A 16,400-nucleotide genomic window follows, 5' to 3' on the forward strand; every position below is an offset into this window, starting at 1 on the left:
CGTTCGGGGAATGAAGATGCATTACCACTATCGAATTGGACTTTTAGATCAACACAACAGCAACAACCCTCTTGCTTGATTGTCTCTAACGCTCAGCAACGAGGAAAGATCTCTAAAGAATAGTCAGTTCCCGGCTGGAAGGACACACAAAACGACAACACACAAAGGCTACACATGGCTTGCTAGAGAAGAAAAGCAAGGAATGGAAAATCAATACCGACGAATCGTACGGTTGATTTTGTTTGTACTGACATCCGGCACCGGGGACTCCTGTTTCAACTCCTGCCCATTCACACATTGACATGCGTGCGTTGCGTGCGATTGAAAGTTTCACCCCACATCGAACAAAACCGATCTTTTGTTTGTGTTGTGAATTAATCCTCAGTCACAAAACATTCCTGGTTTCAAGTGAATGCGGGGACAGTGCACTTTGCGTAAATCACTTATCAGCATCCCGCCAGGAGTCGAATGTGGGGTTTGTGTTTGTTTGTGATTTGCTTCTAAAGTTTAGCCAAAGAGTCATTCGGAAGAAACTGGATACCGCGGGCAAAGCGTGTTGATGGGAGCTATACATTCCACCACAAAACCCACAGCACTCGCTTATTTTAACAGCGGGAGTTCACTGCTAATGATGGTCCGCCGGGAAAAGTAAGGATGAAAGATTGTGCCACTTATCCTGAGGGCAAACAGCAAGAATTTGTATCAAATTCCAACTGCCCCTTTTTCTTTTTCCCTTGACGTGCGTGATCAAGCAACGAGAGCAACGGAAATCAAACGAATTAAGGACGCAAAAATGTTGCCACAGTCATGCCCCGAGCTCTCTCTCTCGCGGCGACAAGGAATGGATAACCCAAGCCGTAATGGTGACAAATATTTTGACACCAAGCGTAATCGTTTTGTGGCCTTCGCGGGGAGGGTGGTGGGATAATCATAGGTTACGAGATTGCCGGCTAAAACCCTTTTTTTCCCCTATGCGGATGTCCTAGTGTGAGTTACACGCTCTTTCACGATGCTAGGAAATCTCGCAGGGAAGGGACACTGATCGAAACGTTTCCCACAGATGATTGATGATGTAGTTATTTTCGTGATGAAAAAAAAAACGACTCTAGTTAATTGCAATGGTATCCGGACATGGGATTGATTCTTGAAGTCAGAGATATTTGAAGATTTATAGAGCAAAAGTATTGCGCTAGTACTTATCTCCATTCTATTCACTCATCGGAACAGCTCAGCACGAAACCCAGCTGGTCTTCCTCGCTTTTTTGCGCCACAACCACAGCGAAAATTTGTCATTTCAACTGATGCATTACATCATTTACTGCTCTATTGTTAGATGGTTTGTTGTTCACGCCACGTTCAATCGTACGGCATTAGACAGCTGTGCGCGACTAACCGTGTGTCTGTCTTTTTTTTGTCATCTCCACGTGTAAATCCCAAACCCCCGCGTGACATGACTTCCGAATCCAAATCCCGTACCAGCACAACACATCACACAGATGGTGACAAGTTTTGCACGTTTTGTGCCACCCGTACAGAACGAATGGCCACCGCCCAAGGCTTCCCGTCTCTCTAAACTCCGGAAGTTGATTGTGGGAGTAAATCGAATAAAGTCCACCGGATGCAGCGGGCTGTGCGTGGGGTTGGGTCGCAAATTCAATTGATGTTTTGTGTAATTTAATTAAAATTGACAGGAAGGCAGCAATTTTCCGCGTGCCCCCCGCACACAAGACGGCTGGATGCTGGACGCTGCGGGATGCCGCTTCTTTATTGCTCGTGCCTTGGAACCGACCACACGATGTGCCGGGTGACGTTAGGAGATGTCTCAATTTTGGTGCTCGTTCTCTTGCAGTTCAGAAGTCGTTCAAAACTGTTTTACACACTCAAAGTTTTTGGACAAAATCCTTCAAGAATTCCGGGACTCGTTTTTCTGGAAGCACTTGAAGCAATCTATCTGTCTTGACGGGGTTGATTGATCTGTACACAAGTGGTTCCAGCATGTGAGATATCCACCACACGTTGTCTAGGACATTAATTAACCTGCCCGGCAAAGTGTGCTTGATTCGGCCCGGATGGAATCGTATGAGATTACGAGAAAACCCGGACCCGAACGCAACGAACCGTGACCTCTGAACAATCTGCTCCCCTCAAGAGGGTCAAAGAAACGTCCACGAAAAAAAAGGGACCGACCGTAACACCACCGAATGGACCGAATGGACGATGAAACGTTTCGATATCAATTATCCGATCCCTTTCTAATCCTATTTGTATCGGTGCTCTTTTGGCGTGTCGATAAGGGAAAACGGATGTATTTGGCTTACGGCAGCCGTTGACCATTGACCGAAAATCGCCCACAAGGATGAAAGGGATGCGCTGAAGAACGGCAGCAGAACGCAATCAATTCCCGGCATCATCAGCAGCAGGAGCAAAACCCAACATTAGGACATTCCTAATCGCTGCTCGATCGTCTTTTAACGTAATCCTTCTTACACGCCGTTTCTTCTTGTTGAACAAGACAATCTTACACGGTGAAAAACGGGACGCACCACATGAGGGAGGTTTGAGTAGGGAGAGAAACGGGAATCGAATTACAACGATGAAGCGAATCGATCCGGTTGGCGAATGGGGCGAACCCGTTTCGGTTGATTTCTTCGGTGCCGTTTCCTCTGATTGCTGCTGGTTGTGTCCGGCCGGAAGGATCAGGCCACATTTGCAATTTTTTGTGCACCGACGCGTGCTCCCGAGGGAGTGCTTTCGGGGATGCTTTTTAATACGAGGTTTTCTTTCACCGGAACTAAAACTGGTGGTTTTGTTTCGGTCGTTCGGAAGTTAAAGATAACGTTTATCAAAACATTTTAATTTTTTATTCAAAAGATAGCATAGTAAGTAGAGAAGACTTCCGGGTGATTGCATATTATCTTAGAGAGTAAATATCGATTGGGGCGGTCCGGTGGCAGAGGCGATATCGGAGCCGATCTTCACACAGCAGAACTGGGGTTCAAAACCCATCTAGACCGCCTTCTCCCCGTACGAAAGGCTGACTACTTTACTAAAGGTAAAATCAAGTCACAGAAAGCCAGAAATGATAGTCCAAGACCTCTTGAGGCTGTGGTTGCCAAGGAAGAACAAGAAGATGTTCAACGATGATGTGCCAGATTATTGGCAACACTTTTGACAGGATGTGCGTGAAGAACCCGATTATGCTGTGAGTTGGAACAGTGATGCTGACGAACTGATAATTCGAGGAGCTTTCTCCTTTCAAGTACAGCTTCCATTGGCATGAATCTTAACGTGACTGAAGTCAGAGGGAGTCTGAATGTTAGAAATTGTCTTACTGGACCAAGGCATGTCTTGTCAGCACCCAGGCTAAAGTGTGATTTTCACACAAAACTTCAATTGATTTTGAATAGCTGCAAGTCTCTTACAGTTACAAAGGCTCTAATCTATCCTTTCTCATAAGATGTATGAAACTAGCAACCAATAAGCTGTAGTATCGGTCTCATGGATACTATTGAGCAGTATGCCCTAAAATAAAGTTAAATTAAAGAAAGTGCTTCAGAGGCAAGGTAAATGCTAATAATGAAAATGATTTATTTTGAAATCCTCTACGAAAAAAATATTTGTTAAAATTTAGTGAAAGATCAGGTGCTTGTATAGCAGAATTCATGATACCTGCTAAAACATTCAATAAAATACTCTCCTTTCCCTCTTTCAAACTGCTCTCTTAAGCCGCTTCCTTCCAAACAGTTCGCCGGTCTTCCATGCCTTCAATTTATTCTGGCGAATTTTCTCCTTCATCGCCTTTCCCAATCTTATCCCATTTGCACCTCAAAGGGCAACACATATTGCATCGGGCTTGATAGATTTGCTAGCAGCGCACAACCAAAACACCAACCAAGAAACCAATTCACCATGAAACCGAACGGCCCCCGAAATGAGAATGTAACATGCCAATTTTCCTTCCACTACAAATTGACTTACAGCGTCGGCTCTAGGTGGGGGGGGGGAGGATAGGGTAGGTGGGATATAAAATTGCACCGTATAAAAATTACCGTTGCTTGGCCTGTCTGCAGAAAAAAAAGCGAAACACACACACCTCAAGAATGCATAAATACATATAAATAAAGATTAGCCACCGGGCCCGGCTTTCCCGGATAGCCGAAAAGCCACACACACATGTGTATGGTACGGCTGGGTGTTGAATACAATTTCATCCACTGGCGGGTAAGTGTGTGGAAAGGGGAAAAGTAATTCCAGGGCAAAAAAATCGTGTCGGTGCTAGCGATTTTTTATTTATTTAGTGAAAGCCTTCCGCGCGAAGGGAAAACGGTCGGTTGTAATGTGAAAATTACAAGGCAGCCCGTCAGTCGCGTAGAACATCACACAACGTCACATTAAATTCGCCCCGTATGCCGCAGGATACACAAGAAGAAAACAGAATTTCTCTCGTCCCCTTTTGGAAAATTGGCCTCGTCCTAGTCCAGTGTGCCACAGACAGGGGAAAACATAGCAAGACCTTACGGGGTGCTAATTTTGCACCTTTGAAGTACGGTTAGGGGGTTGCCATTTCTCGTCCTGCTTGCAATTCACACCCAACAAAAAAAAACCTTTATTTTGCCATTCTGCAATTGTTTAAATTTTACTATAAAAATATTTTTATAGCAAAACGACTTTACCGACCTATAATGGGACACTATTTATACCATCGTTACGTGAGTGCTTTAATGTCACCCAATTAACGGAAGAAAAATTACTCTATTAAACGATGGCTTCGAGCGAGCGACCCATTCAGTCCTGACCGCAGCATAAAGTCATCAACATGCAGGAAATCACCAGGATGAAATAGTTCAGCAAATGGGCTGGATGCACAGGAATGGAACGCGAAAAAACAGCTCTAGATGGACAGCAAAATGACCTACCATGCCGACCGCCGAAGGGCAACCATCGACTGAATGACTTGACTTGACTACCACGGTCAAGTATTGAACCTGATGCAGCAGATGCCTGCGGTACGTCCGAGGCAGACGCACAGTCAAGCGATGCAATTAAAAAGCTTTTAGTAGTAGTAGTAGTGGTAGTAGTAGTCGGATGCCACATGACTGCTTAACTCTCGATGCCACTTAGCCAGCCAAACTAGGCCAGGTTGTTTTTCTTTTCTGTTTGTTTGTTTTATTTTAATGTCACCGAAGAGGGCTTTCCTTTTTTTCCCCCCCCATGTGTCCAGGGTGCAATGTAATGAGGCTCAATATGACATAATTTCATTACAGCGCAGCGGTGACTGATGCTTCTACCCCCCCGCGGGTGGAATGATGTTGTTATTAGCTGTTGTAAAAACATACCAAAACCAGCAAACGGGAGAAACGTCCCAGGAAGCTCGAGCAAAAAAGGGGGGCCAATCGTTTAATCGACGTTCGTTTACTGTAAGCGATTTTTAACAACATGCTTATTTGCTTGCTTCATCTTTAATCGAGCAGGCGATGATTGCGCCACGATCGTTTCGTAGTGACAAGTTAGCATGTGTTTGCACATCGTAAAACTATTTCGCCGTCGGTAGGCAAGATTTCTTCTTGCGCTGGCTTCCGAGTCCGAGCACGAGCACATTTGATCGCTCGTTCGCCTAAAAGGACCTGTCGAGGAAGAAAAAATGTCGATCTAATCGATTTTGAATTGTTCCACTCCACTCGAGAAAGCATGATGAAGCTTATTTTCGCGCTGAAGTCATTTTGATTCGTCTAGCTCCTTCAAGCTGCTCTCATGCATGCGAACTTTCGATGCGAACCAGCAGGGTGAAAGATTTTGACAAAAGACTTCCTGTGTGTAAGGACACGTGTCACGATGGCTAATGCCGGTCGGTGGGACGGTTGAAGTGATATTTGTCAATTATCGTAATAGTTTTTCTCAGTATCACTTTCAAACCCGCACCCTCTCCGCTCGCTCTCTGCGCAGGATAAGCACCTCCTTGAGTTCCGGAGCAGAGGGACAGAAAAAAGAGGGACACCCTTTTTTTCGCAAGAATTGATAGTGCACACACGCCAGTCGCGGAACAGTTCAATTGAGCTGTAACGGACGGGTCGGAAACCGCTTGCTGTAGAGCGCACAGCCCCGGACGGTTGACTGGTACGGAACGTGTGTGTTGACAATCGGGAAGATTTATGGCCACAGTTTCTTTCCTTTCCCCAGGCAAAGCAGAAACTGGTTAGCTTAATGTACGCGGCACTGGCAACAACAGTTTAGCTGCAAATGAACAAATGCCATCCCGGTGCGATGGATGTACGGCAATTAAGGGTGCAATTGCCGTAATGCCGAAGGATGGTTCGGTTTTCGGAGGCGAAAAACGAAGGTGATTTTATGGCCGTTGATAGTGGTGAGGGGATGAGTTGGACTGGATTAAAAGATATGCTTGTGAGTGTGATTTATGTTCGGGAGAGGAACAAAAAAAAGTAAGACTGGATGTTATTATTTTTATCACTTTCGCTGGTAATTAAGGATCTTATTGGTGAATGCGTGCGGTGAGATAAGATACATTGAAACAACTCAATATTGAGTCAGTATATCTGTATGCTTCTTTAATTAAACAACAGATGGTTCAAGAAAATTTCGATGTTTTGAATATAGAAAGATTTGAAGAATATGATGATTTGATCTTCATTTTGACAGTAAACGGATATGGTTTGACGTTGAAAATTGAGCTAGTTTTTAGCCTTCGATCAAGAGGGATTTATCGATATCTTGGAGAGTTTCAGACTTTTTTGATGAAAGCTTCAGGAATGATGAAGGATGATGCTTGAGAAATGAAACATCACATGATCTTTGAGCCTATGACCAAAAGGAAGTTGAGATTCTTTGCTTAAAAAATAAACTTCTGTGGAAAATTGATATTAAAAATAATAAATTTGTGTGGAAAATTAATACATTTTCTTGAAGGTTTCGTTCAAAGAACCCCAATATTTCAGATCTTGTCCATTGGCGGATCAAAGTCTTTGGAGGCTCCGAGCGAAGTTCAGTTGCTCCAATTGCGATTCGTTGGTGAATAATACCAACAGGATTTTCCTCGTCGACGAGGCCCCGATAGGTCGCTCCTTCAACTCTTAGGTTGATCCGCTACTGGTCTTGTCAGAACTTCCTTCTTCTTATTAATCACTGCAACCTCGAAAGGACTCGGCCTGCCATTTCTAGCTTTCTGTGACTTGGTTTTTTACCCAAAGCAATTCAGTCAGTCTTGTGTACGAAGAGGCGATCCGCAAGGGAATTGATCCCAAATCTTGCCGTGTAAAGGACCGGCGGAACTATCGCTTCGACCACAGGACCACTCCTGTCAGAATTTCACTTTATGTAATAATTTCAAATCTCTTTCGAGATCACAACAGGTTAAAAAGCACCAAAAAACGTTTTTTTCCCAACTTTTGCTTTCTATTTGATTTTTATTTTCCAACAATCAAAAGAATATATTGATTTCCAACTATTCTTCAATATTACTTTAATGCCAAAATCAACAAAATTGTAGCTGATTTATGTGTATCAGATATTAATCTTTCCAAAATCCTTGATGAAATCTTTCCCAAAATTTGTGAAGAAATAAGAGGGCTTCAACGTATCCTACCTTACATGTAACCGTTCTGGTAGTCTAATACTAAATAACGCCTAACATAACCTCAAAATAGAAACATGTTGCCTCATTTCCTGAGCTCATTGTAACAAGCCAAAACTCTCCGCCAGGTACTATCAGCCCTTTTGTAACCCTTAGAAAAAGCAGAGTTGTTCCTTCAACAAAACACATACAGCCGGACGAGTTTTCTTTCAAAAATTTTCACCAACTCATGCGGATGTTCCGTGCAATGTAGATGGCAAAAAACAACGCCAGTGGTTTGCAGATCTTTGAATTTTCATCACCCTGGTACTGGTAGAAGAAAACTCTGCTCAGTTAAAATAAGGCGACAACCCCCCCCTAAAAACGTCAGATCATCGGTGTCGTGGAAAAACCGGGAGTGGTCGCTCACATCCCCGTGCCGGCGTATCCGTGATCTGGCGCTCCGTAAAATAAACCCCGGGCTCATGTAGTATGCAAATTGGTGGCAAATTAAACCACACCCAGTGTATAAGCTTTTTACACATCATCGTGATAACGACCGACCGTCGGAGACCGGTGTCGGCTGCGACCCAGGCGAGCCCTGCCGGAGTCAATGGCTCCTAGGTTTCTGCTTCGTCTTTCGGGTGGTGTTTTCAGCCATTCCCTCTCTCTCTCTCTCTCGCTCTCTCTCGTCATACTAGGGAAAATGGTCTAGCATGCACATGCAGATGCATCCAGATGCGAAATGCAACCCCATGCCGAGCACCGAAAACCGGAAAGGTTATGTTTACTTTCCGGATCGTGTGGAGTGTTCGCCCCTGTGTTGTTGGTACACTGTCCGCGTTTCCCTTACAAGGTCTGATTTATGCACCAAGTTCGAAAGATTGGCACACCATGGTCCCGTACCATGGCAGTTACTAGCTACAATATGCTGGCGATAGTTGCCGGATAGTGCGCTGCTTGATTGGAGAAGTTTTCGTACGGTCAACAGAAACGGTTGAAGCGATCCTGGTCCAGCGGTAGTACATGGACCTCGCCGCCAATGAACCCACCCCCCTTCGCATCCCCTCCCACGTGGGGGCGGATGTTACTTCATTTGGGAGGCGGAAATTTGGTGCACCACCGGAAAGACCACCGATGTTCGTGTGAGGTACGTTTTTGGCTTCTTTTTTTACCCCCCCCACCTCGGCTGTTCCACATCCTGGAACACCAGCGTTGGTAGAAAATCGCCATAAATTTGCAACAAACCCGGCCCTCGAAAGCCACAGCCAGCGCGGAGCTGAAACGGGAGGGTGTCTACCAATTTTCTACAAGGTACCGCCGGTCGGCCGTTGTTTTGGGGGGCACAACAACGGACCGGAGCCGTGACATCGACCGGCCGGTAGTACCGGCACCGGCCAACTTCCGGCCGGTGGGCGTTGGAAGCGTTGATTCGTGGGTGTAAAATTTATACCCTGCTCTAATTCAATCCATTAGCCATCCGGGCGGACAGTTAAGCACGAAACCGCGAACCCCGAACAATGTATCATTCCGGTGGACCTGGGGATATGTTCGCCGGGGATGACCTCGTTCGGGAAGGGGTGTGTGTGTGTTTAATTTAGTGAGAAATTGGCCACCAACGGGCCAACCACTGTAGGATTTGGTTTGGAGGTTTCCCAACCAAGGAGGAAGGCTGTCGGGGGAAAGCTGATTTGAATATGTTTCAATCTTTGGCTCTAATTAAGGTGGTTATAGGCTGGCCGATGGAGGTTTGCCACTGATAAATGTGAGGTAGGAGTATGTATGATGCTGTGTGTGAGTGTGTTTGGATGGTTGGGAATGGGAATGGAATTGAATTTCTAGCGTTGTTTCGTGGACGAAACTTCATTTAACGATCAGAATCATTACTTCTAGTAGAAAATCGATTCATAATAATTTGTTGCAAATGGATAACAAAATATTGAGTATATTCTACAGCGATATTCGGTATTATAAGGTCATCTTTGAACATTTGATTATTTAATCGAGTTTGAAACACAACTTCTGCTACCTTATAAATTCTAATATTATTACATGAGCATTACGATTTTGGAACAACGTTGTAAATACCTATCTTCCGTTTCAGAAAGTGTTTAAAAAAATATTTATTTTGTTTTTCCTCTTGTTGATATGTACAACTGGCAATTGTTATGGGCTTACCAACGTCAATAATTTATAATTTAAAAAATGTAAGTCGGTCATAAAAAATTCTAGGATTAATCACATAAAAATTACAGCCATAAATAAGTCATATTCCCAATTACTAGAAGATTTGGCATTGGTTAATGTTGGAAATTATAAAAATAAAATCAAAACAATGTTCAAAATGCCTAAAAGGATTCAAACAAAACAAAGCCATGCATAGCGCCAAAGAATTTACAATAATTTGTGCAGAAACTGCAATTGACTATAGTCAATCATCAATTTGAAAAATCTCAAATAGAATATTTTGCATTTTTTAAAGTATTATATGAAGCAAGTGAAAGATCGATATAAAAGATTGATAATAAAAAATAGGATAAGATATCTAAAAGGCTTATCTCATACATCATTAATGAATAATAAAATATGAACCTTAATAAAGGGTTTTTCAGTTGATAAGGCAATAGCATCAATTTTAATGGCAGGCTTCTTAGATGAAATGCCAAACAAAGCTAGTTGATATGGAAACGGCTTCGTATGACAGGAAAATCAAATACCTTTTATTGCAATGTCCTCAGATGATATTCTCATAATAGCCGTTGATATTGTACACGTCCTTTTAGCGCTCTGGTAAAAGCGTGCAATATCAACGGCTACTATGATAATATCATCTGTGGACATCACAATGAAAGGTATTTGGTTTCCCAGTCATCTCAAGCCGTTTCCATATAACCATTCTATTGTTTTCCGTTCCATCTAAGGAGCCTGCCATAAAAATGGATGCTATTGCCTTATCATCTAAAAAACCCTGCAAAAATAAACAAAATCATTGTTAGCTATCCAATTTGCAATTGAAAATGTGCACTCATAAAATTCCTTTTATGAGTCACTTTTGGCTAATTTTTTTCAGAAGATTTTCTTACATTAAATATTTCTGGCAAGTTTTGTGTTAGTCCTTTAAACTTTATAAAATAAAAATGCGCAAAAAAAAAACTAAACTTATCCATTGAAAACTGACCTTATTCGGATGACCACCACTGTAGATTTGCTCGATTTGAATAGTTTTCAAATTTTTAGTCTAGATCACCTTTCTTTGCTCCGTACGTTGCAACCATATCAACTAAACCGCAAAGCAAACTCCGGACACTATTGATTAGCGATGGCGTTAACCCTTTTTTCCACCTTTCACGTGACACCAGCCGATCATAAAACGCATAGCGCCCAAACGCCATAACCAGTCAGCCATTACGTGAAGTGTTGAGCTCTAACCTATAAGAATATATAACTATCCGAAAGAGAAAAACCCGCCGTTCTTATCCTTCTAGCCATAAAAATATGACCAGGCTAAAGAAAGGTAGGAAAACAGCCACTTCTCGTGATGCAAATTCGGTCCCACAGCACGGCGGAAGGAACGCACCAACGCTCAATTGCATTGCCGCACCTAGCGTGTGGAAGTGGAGACCCGAAAAAACTAAACCGCTGCCGTTTAACCCTTTTCGTTCCGTCACTGTCACGCACGGATGCGTGTGATTTTCGTTACTTTATGGAAGGTGAGCTCGTAAAACGGTGGTGTTTACATCCATCCGTTTAAGCGGCGGGAATGTGTTTCGCCCGTTTCTATTCTGACCCCGCGGGCTGCTTTCGTGTGTTGACAACTGGGCCTGGGCTAGAGATAAATTATGGGCGGCAGTTAACAGTTGGTTGTGCGTGAAGTTCGGGACCCCATTTTCCACCTGATGGTTTGATTTCGATCATCGGCACGAACTGATCCCGGGACCGCACATTTATATTTATGTATCCTTTTCGAGGCTAGAGAAGGTAAGCAAAACAAAGGGTTTTCCGAAAGAGTTAGGGTTTCCCGGGGAAAACAAACAAACCCCATGGTGGAGCACCATGTCACACGCACAGTTAGCGGGTGCGTGCCAGTTCGATGGTGTGATTATTTATTCAACTCTACGCAGACGATCCTTTTGCAGCTTGCCAAAAAAAAAACCACGACCAAACGGCCAAGCATTTAGTGAGTGACAAAACACACGACCGGCGAGCCGAAAACAAAAAAAAAAGATTTATAGCCCCACCGGTGTGGCACAAATCGGATCTAACACCACAGCGGAAAGACACAGCCGACAAATGACCGATAGCAGCGCCGACTCCTAGCGCTAAGGGTTGTTCTTCTGCCAATAAAAGCAAACCACAACCGACCCGGTACGATAACTGCCGAGGTGATGAAAAAGACACCAGCCAACCATCCAGGCAGGCCGGACCGACCGAGCAGGCGAGCAATTGATTCGAGTTTCCGGTCGCGTGACGTTACCATTTATCATCCGTACGTGGCGTACCAACCGACCGATTCACTATCGATCCGTTCGCGAAGTTTTTTTTCCACCAAGTAGGACGAGGACTTCCGGTTGCCTACGGATGCCTAGCATTTCTGCAACGTCACGGCTAGAGGCGGCTTGTGGTGCAAAAAAATAATCTCCCAATCCAACTCCTCTGCAGTCTCCACGCTGCAGAACGAAACGATTATACCGTCATCACCCCGAGGGGTCTTGTGTGGTGCTGACTGCAGCGAGTTGAATTGCTACGCTACCGCAGCTACTCTCGCGCACATATTCAAATTGCACCCTTGGTTTGTTCGATTGTTATTGTTTTTTTCTGGGCCTTTCCTCTTCTTTTGCGCAGTGAAATGATCCCGTAGTTTCGGTTCTGTTTTTTTTTTGTGCAACCCCTTTTTTACTCGGTTCTCCTGGGTGATGTTTTCGGCGCTGATATCCTGGAAGGCTGCATGAGATTGTAGTTTTTTGCTTTCCTTCTCCGCTCGATCCGGTTCTGTCGACATTGTTCCGTCACCGCCGGACATTCTCTTGTTCATCGGGATACAAATTGGCACCCTTCACGGGGTGAAGTGTTTGAGATCGCCCGAAGCGTGATTTCGCTTCTCACAAAGGCACCGACCAGGGCAGCCTCTAACGCCGCTACCGTGACGGCGTTTATTTGCGACCTTTTTGCGCTTTACAATGAGTGAGCGATTAACCGAAGTGTTTGAACCGGTCATAAATGTCATCGGGTTTGATTTAATGTACTGCGGAGTGGATGTGTGTGAGTGTGTATTTTTTAAGGCCAGAAAGGGCATGGAATGGGCGCTAGATACTGCTATAAAAATAATAGTCCTGCAGCGTTCTGTTTTGGGGTAGAAGCGGCTGACAAGAATGACAATTGCTATCTGTCAAACAGTTGAGTATTAGTACCCCAATTGTTGTTGACACTCATCCCGATTGAGTAAATAGAACTTTTTGACAGTTCTATGAGGAGTATACTTAGAGGAATATCAAAGGCGAGTTACTGCATGTGCATATACTTCGAAATGTTTCCAAAAGTTAACGAGGTCTGTCCAAAAACGTCAGGAGCTCTGCTGATGAATTGGTCTCCAACTTGGTGTAGTTCTCTGAAGCTACAACGCTTGTTCCTTAGTCATCGACGAAAGGATTCTTCCATGATCATATTTTACAAAATTGTTTAACTTTGAGAATATCGTCATCATCGTCTTACCACAAACCTCCATCAAATGCCACTACAATTTGTTTACTCGTTCTACAATAATTCTAATTAGCGAACCCCCGACCGGCCCTTCGCTAACCAGTACGGGTTTCAGTTGTTCTGCTTTCAGGCAGTCGTTGATGGGACAGCGAAGCTCGGACGGTGACAAGCTCAGTCCGAGCTCCGTCAGCTCGTCGCGCGGTCCAGCTGGTTTGGACCACCGAACGAATAGCATATCAGCGCTGGACGACGACGACAAGCTGCTGGACGTGGTGGGACCACCGCAGAGTCCGCTACTCTCGCTCAGCCAACAGATGCATCATCACGCGTCAGGTTAGTATCTCTGCTAGAACAATCCTTCTGATGATTCACACTCTAAAGTTGCTCTTTGAAAGAGTCTTCAATAAATTCGCTCCAGGAATTCTTAATAATTCTCGATCTTCTTTTAACTCTCTCTCTCTCTCTCTCTCTCTCTCTGTCTCGCCTTCTTGTGTTTGACTCTAGCAGGTTGGTTCAACTTCGAGGACGTGCAGCGAGCGGAGGAAGCGATGCGGCGGCGCCTCCAGTCGGACGAGAACGAACGGGACGGCAGCGACTCGAACTGCTCGGACAGCGTGTCAGGAAGCACAGGTGCCTTTCGTCCGACCTCGGGCAGCCCGAAGGAATCGTCCAGCAGTGCCGGTACGTCCTACCCCTCGCCCAACATCTCCGTCGGTCCGCCGATCCATCCGCCGCCCCACCTGCTGCCCTATCTCTACCCGCACGGGCTCTACCCACCGCCCCACCTGTCCCTGCTGCACAATCCGGCCGCCGCCGCTGCCATGAACCCGAGCCTGCTGTTCAACGCGCAGCTCGCCCTTGCCGCCCAACATCCGGCCTTCTTCGGGCATTACTCGGGCCATTCGCCCACCTCGCCACTGCACGGTCTCAAGGGCCATCGCTTTTCGCCGTACAGCTTACCATCCGGGCTAGGGTCGGCGTTTGACGCCGTTACGCCCGGCTCGAACTCGGCCGGTGCCCGCAGCCTCAGCAGCAGTCCCCATCCGCGCGCTGCCTCGAACTCACCCCCAACCCGCCCCATCTCCGTCTCACCGACACCCACCCAACATCCGACCTCGCCGACGACGGCGGACGCGAATGCTGCCGCCAACATGCCACCGAACAGCAGCATAGCCCCGCCACCTCCACCACCTTCGCAACCTTCCGCACCGACCGCACCCCCGGCCGCTTCCATCATGTCACCAGCATCGGGAGCACCACCACCCCCACCACCAACCGTACCCGCGCTAGGACCTCCGCCACCATCCGCCAACTCACCGTCGGAGCTGAAAAGCATCGAAAAGATGGTGAACGGGTTGGAGGTGAAGCACAACATCAACGGCAGCACGGTGACGGTTGACGCAAATGGCGCCAAAGGCCATCATCCTTCCCATCCCGGGCACGATCAGTGACGTATGGTGAGTGGCGAGTATCATCATCCCGGTTCGTACGATCGCAGCGTACCGGTGGATGTCGTTGGTGGTGGTGGCGGTCCCGGACCGAACCTCGACCAGGGCATGTGACAGTTAGCGATCGGTTCGGGCGACGCACTCCACTACGGGATGTCGTAGGACTGTGTAAGCACACCTTTCGGACCTTTCGTTGTACATAGAGCAGAAGTATTTTAGTAGACACTTTTTACATAGCTCCGTGTCGCTTTTCCATTAAAACATCGTCTTGTTTTCATTGCTCAGTGGTTTTCTTTACGGGAGGGCGTTCTGTGCTCTTGAATAAGCGAGCCGTGAAGCGAACGCGTGTGTGTCCACCAACTTACCAAAGAACATCTGCTGCTATAAAAATGCGGTGTGAGCACTGAACAACTCTCCCGGGGGGGAAGGAAATATGTAAGTCGTTTTGATAAAATCGTTCCTTTTCTGATTTTTCCCGGTGCAAGCTCGAACTTTCTAATCCATTTTCCATCAACAAAACACAGTCCGGTACACGTTTTCTTCGATTGAGTAGATTGATAAGGCATACTCACCAATACACAAACAAACACATAGACCCACACCAATACTGCTCACCATCACCGCCAACTATGATCCATTGAAGTCATTGCAAATTTTAACAATAAACACAGTTAGCCTGCTTCTCGCCCGGGGAGCAATCATCCTCTCTGCTTGTGTGAATTGAACACGCCCGAAGTAACTAGTATAAACGCTAGGCGAGTATGAACGAAATGAACGGATGAACCACACACAGTTGCGCCACTCACACAGCACACGCTGCGATGCATAGTGTAATCAATTTTTGGGGGACAAAAAGCAAATCCCAAAAGGGAAAAACAGTTTTGTAAATTATGTAAATAGTAAAGAAGAAAGGAGGAGCGAGCCCTATATAATTAGCTTATCGAAAAGTGAAAACAAAAAAATAAAAACACAGAAAATTAAAACACTCAAAACACATCGCAAATGTGAAATTTGTAACCGAAAGGATCAATGAAAGGTAAACATCATTTTGATCGACTAAATCCAACAAACAAGATAAGCAGACAAAGGAAAGCAATAAAAAAATGTTCACGAATGATTATGTAGAAATTTTTTATTCTATCTTCATTTTTAATCGACTTTTATCTTCTATTACTTCGACTCCGTTGTGTGTGGCTTACAGGCGAGCCGCACAAGTCACGGAGTCAAATTATTTAATTTTTCGGTTTAAAAACTACACCTCACCACAAACACTCAAAGTGTATTAAGAGCAAAACAAAAAAAAGTTTGCAAGCTATTCACTAACTTTAAGAATCGTTAGAACAAACTATCGTTTCGTGTTGAATTGAACACACTTAGTAGAGCAAAGTACGGTGTGTAATTATTTATTTCCCTATCCCTTTGGTTCGCTTTCCTTTCGTTCCGGCTAACATTGCTCGAAACTGTTCCTCGCCCGCTCGCCCGAAACAAATAAGTTAGAAGCTTAAGTTTTTTTAAACGGGATTAAGATAAAAGATTAATAAAACAATGTTTGTACCATACGTTTTAGTTCGTCTTTTGTTAATTGTTGTCCTCTGGAAGCGCGGAAGCTAGCAGGTAGATTTGTTTAACTTGAAACCGGCTGGAGGTTCGTAACGCCTCACACCATCTTACCATAGTGAAGTTCTGCCCAC

At 45.1% G+C, this 16,400-nt stretch overlaps 1 protein-coding gene across 13 annotated transcripts in view; it reads left to right on the plus strand.

The window, feature by feature from the left end:
* LOC118505936 (optomotor-blind protein) overlaps positions 1-15,349 on the plus strand; it is a 132,211-nt gene extending 116,862 nt beyond the window's left edge. For 9 of the 13 annotated variants that reach the window (XM_036042447.1, XM_036042442.1, XM_036042450.1 and 6 more), the window contains 2 exons: positions 13,335-13,594; positions 13,766-15,349. In XM_036042447.1, coding sequence (XP_035898340.1) covers positions 13,335-13,594; positions 13,766-14,712 — 1,207 coding nt within the window. In that variant the 3' untranslated portion in view covers positions 14,713-15,349. The remainder of the gene's footprint in view (positions 1-13,334; positions 13,595-13,765) is intronic. The other 4 variants (XM_036042454.1, XM_036042455.1, XM_036042449.1 and 1 more) reach the window with 3 other exon arrangements.
* The last annotated feature ends 1,051 nt before the right edge of the window (positions 15,350-16,400 follow it).

This window comes from Anopheles stephensi, chromosome 2 (assembly GCF_013141755.1).
Source record: "Anopheles stephensi strain Indian chromosome 2, UCI_ANSTEP_V1.0, whole genome shotgun sequence".
Classification (NCBI taxonomy): Eukaryota; Metazoa; Arthropoda; class Insecta; order Diptera; family Culicidae; genus Anopheles; species Anopheles stephensi.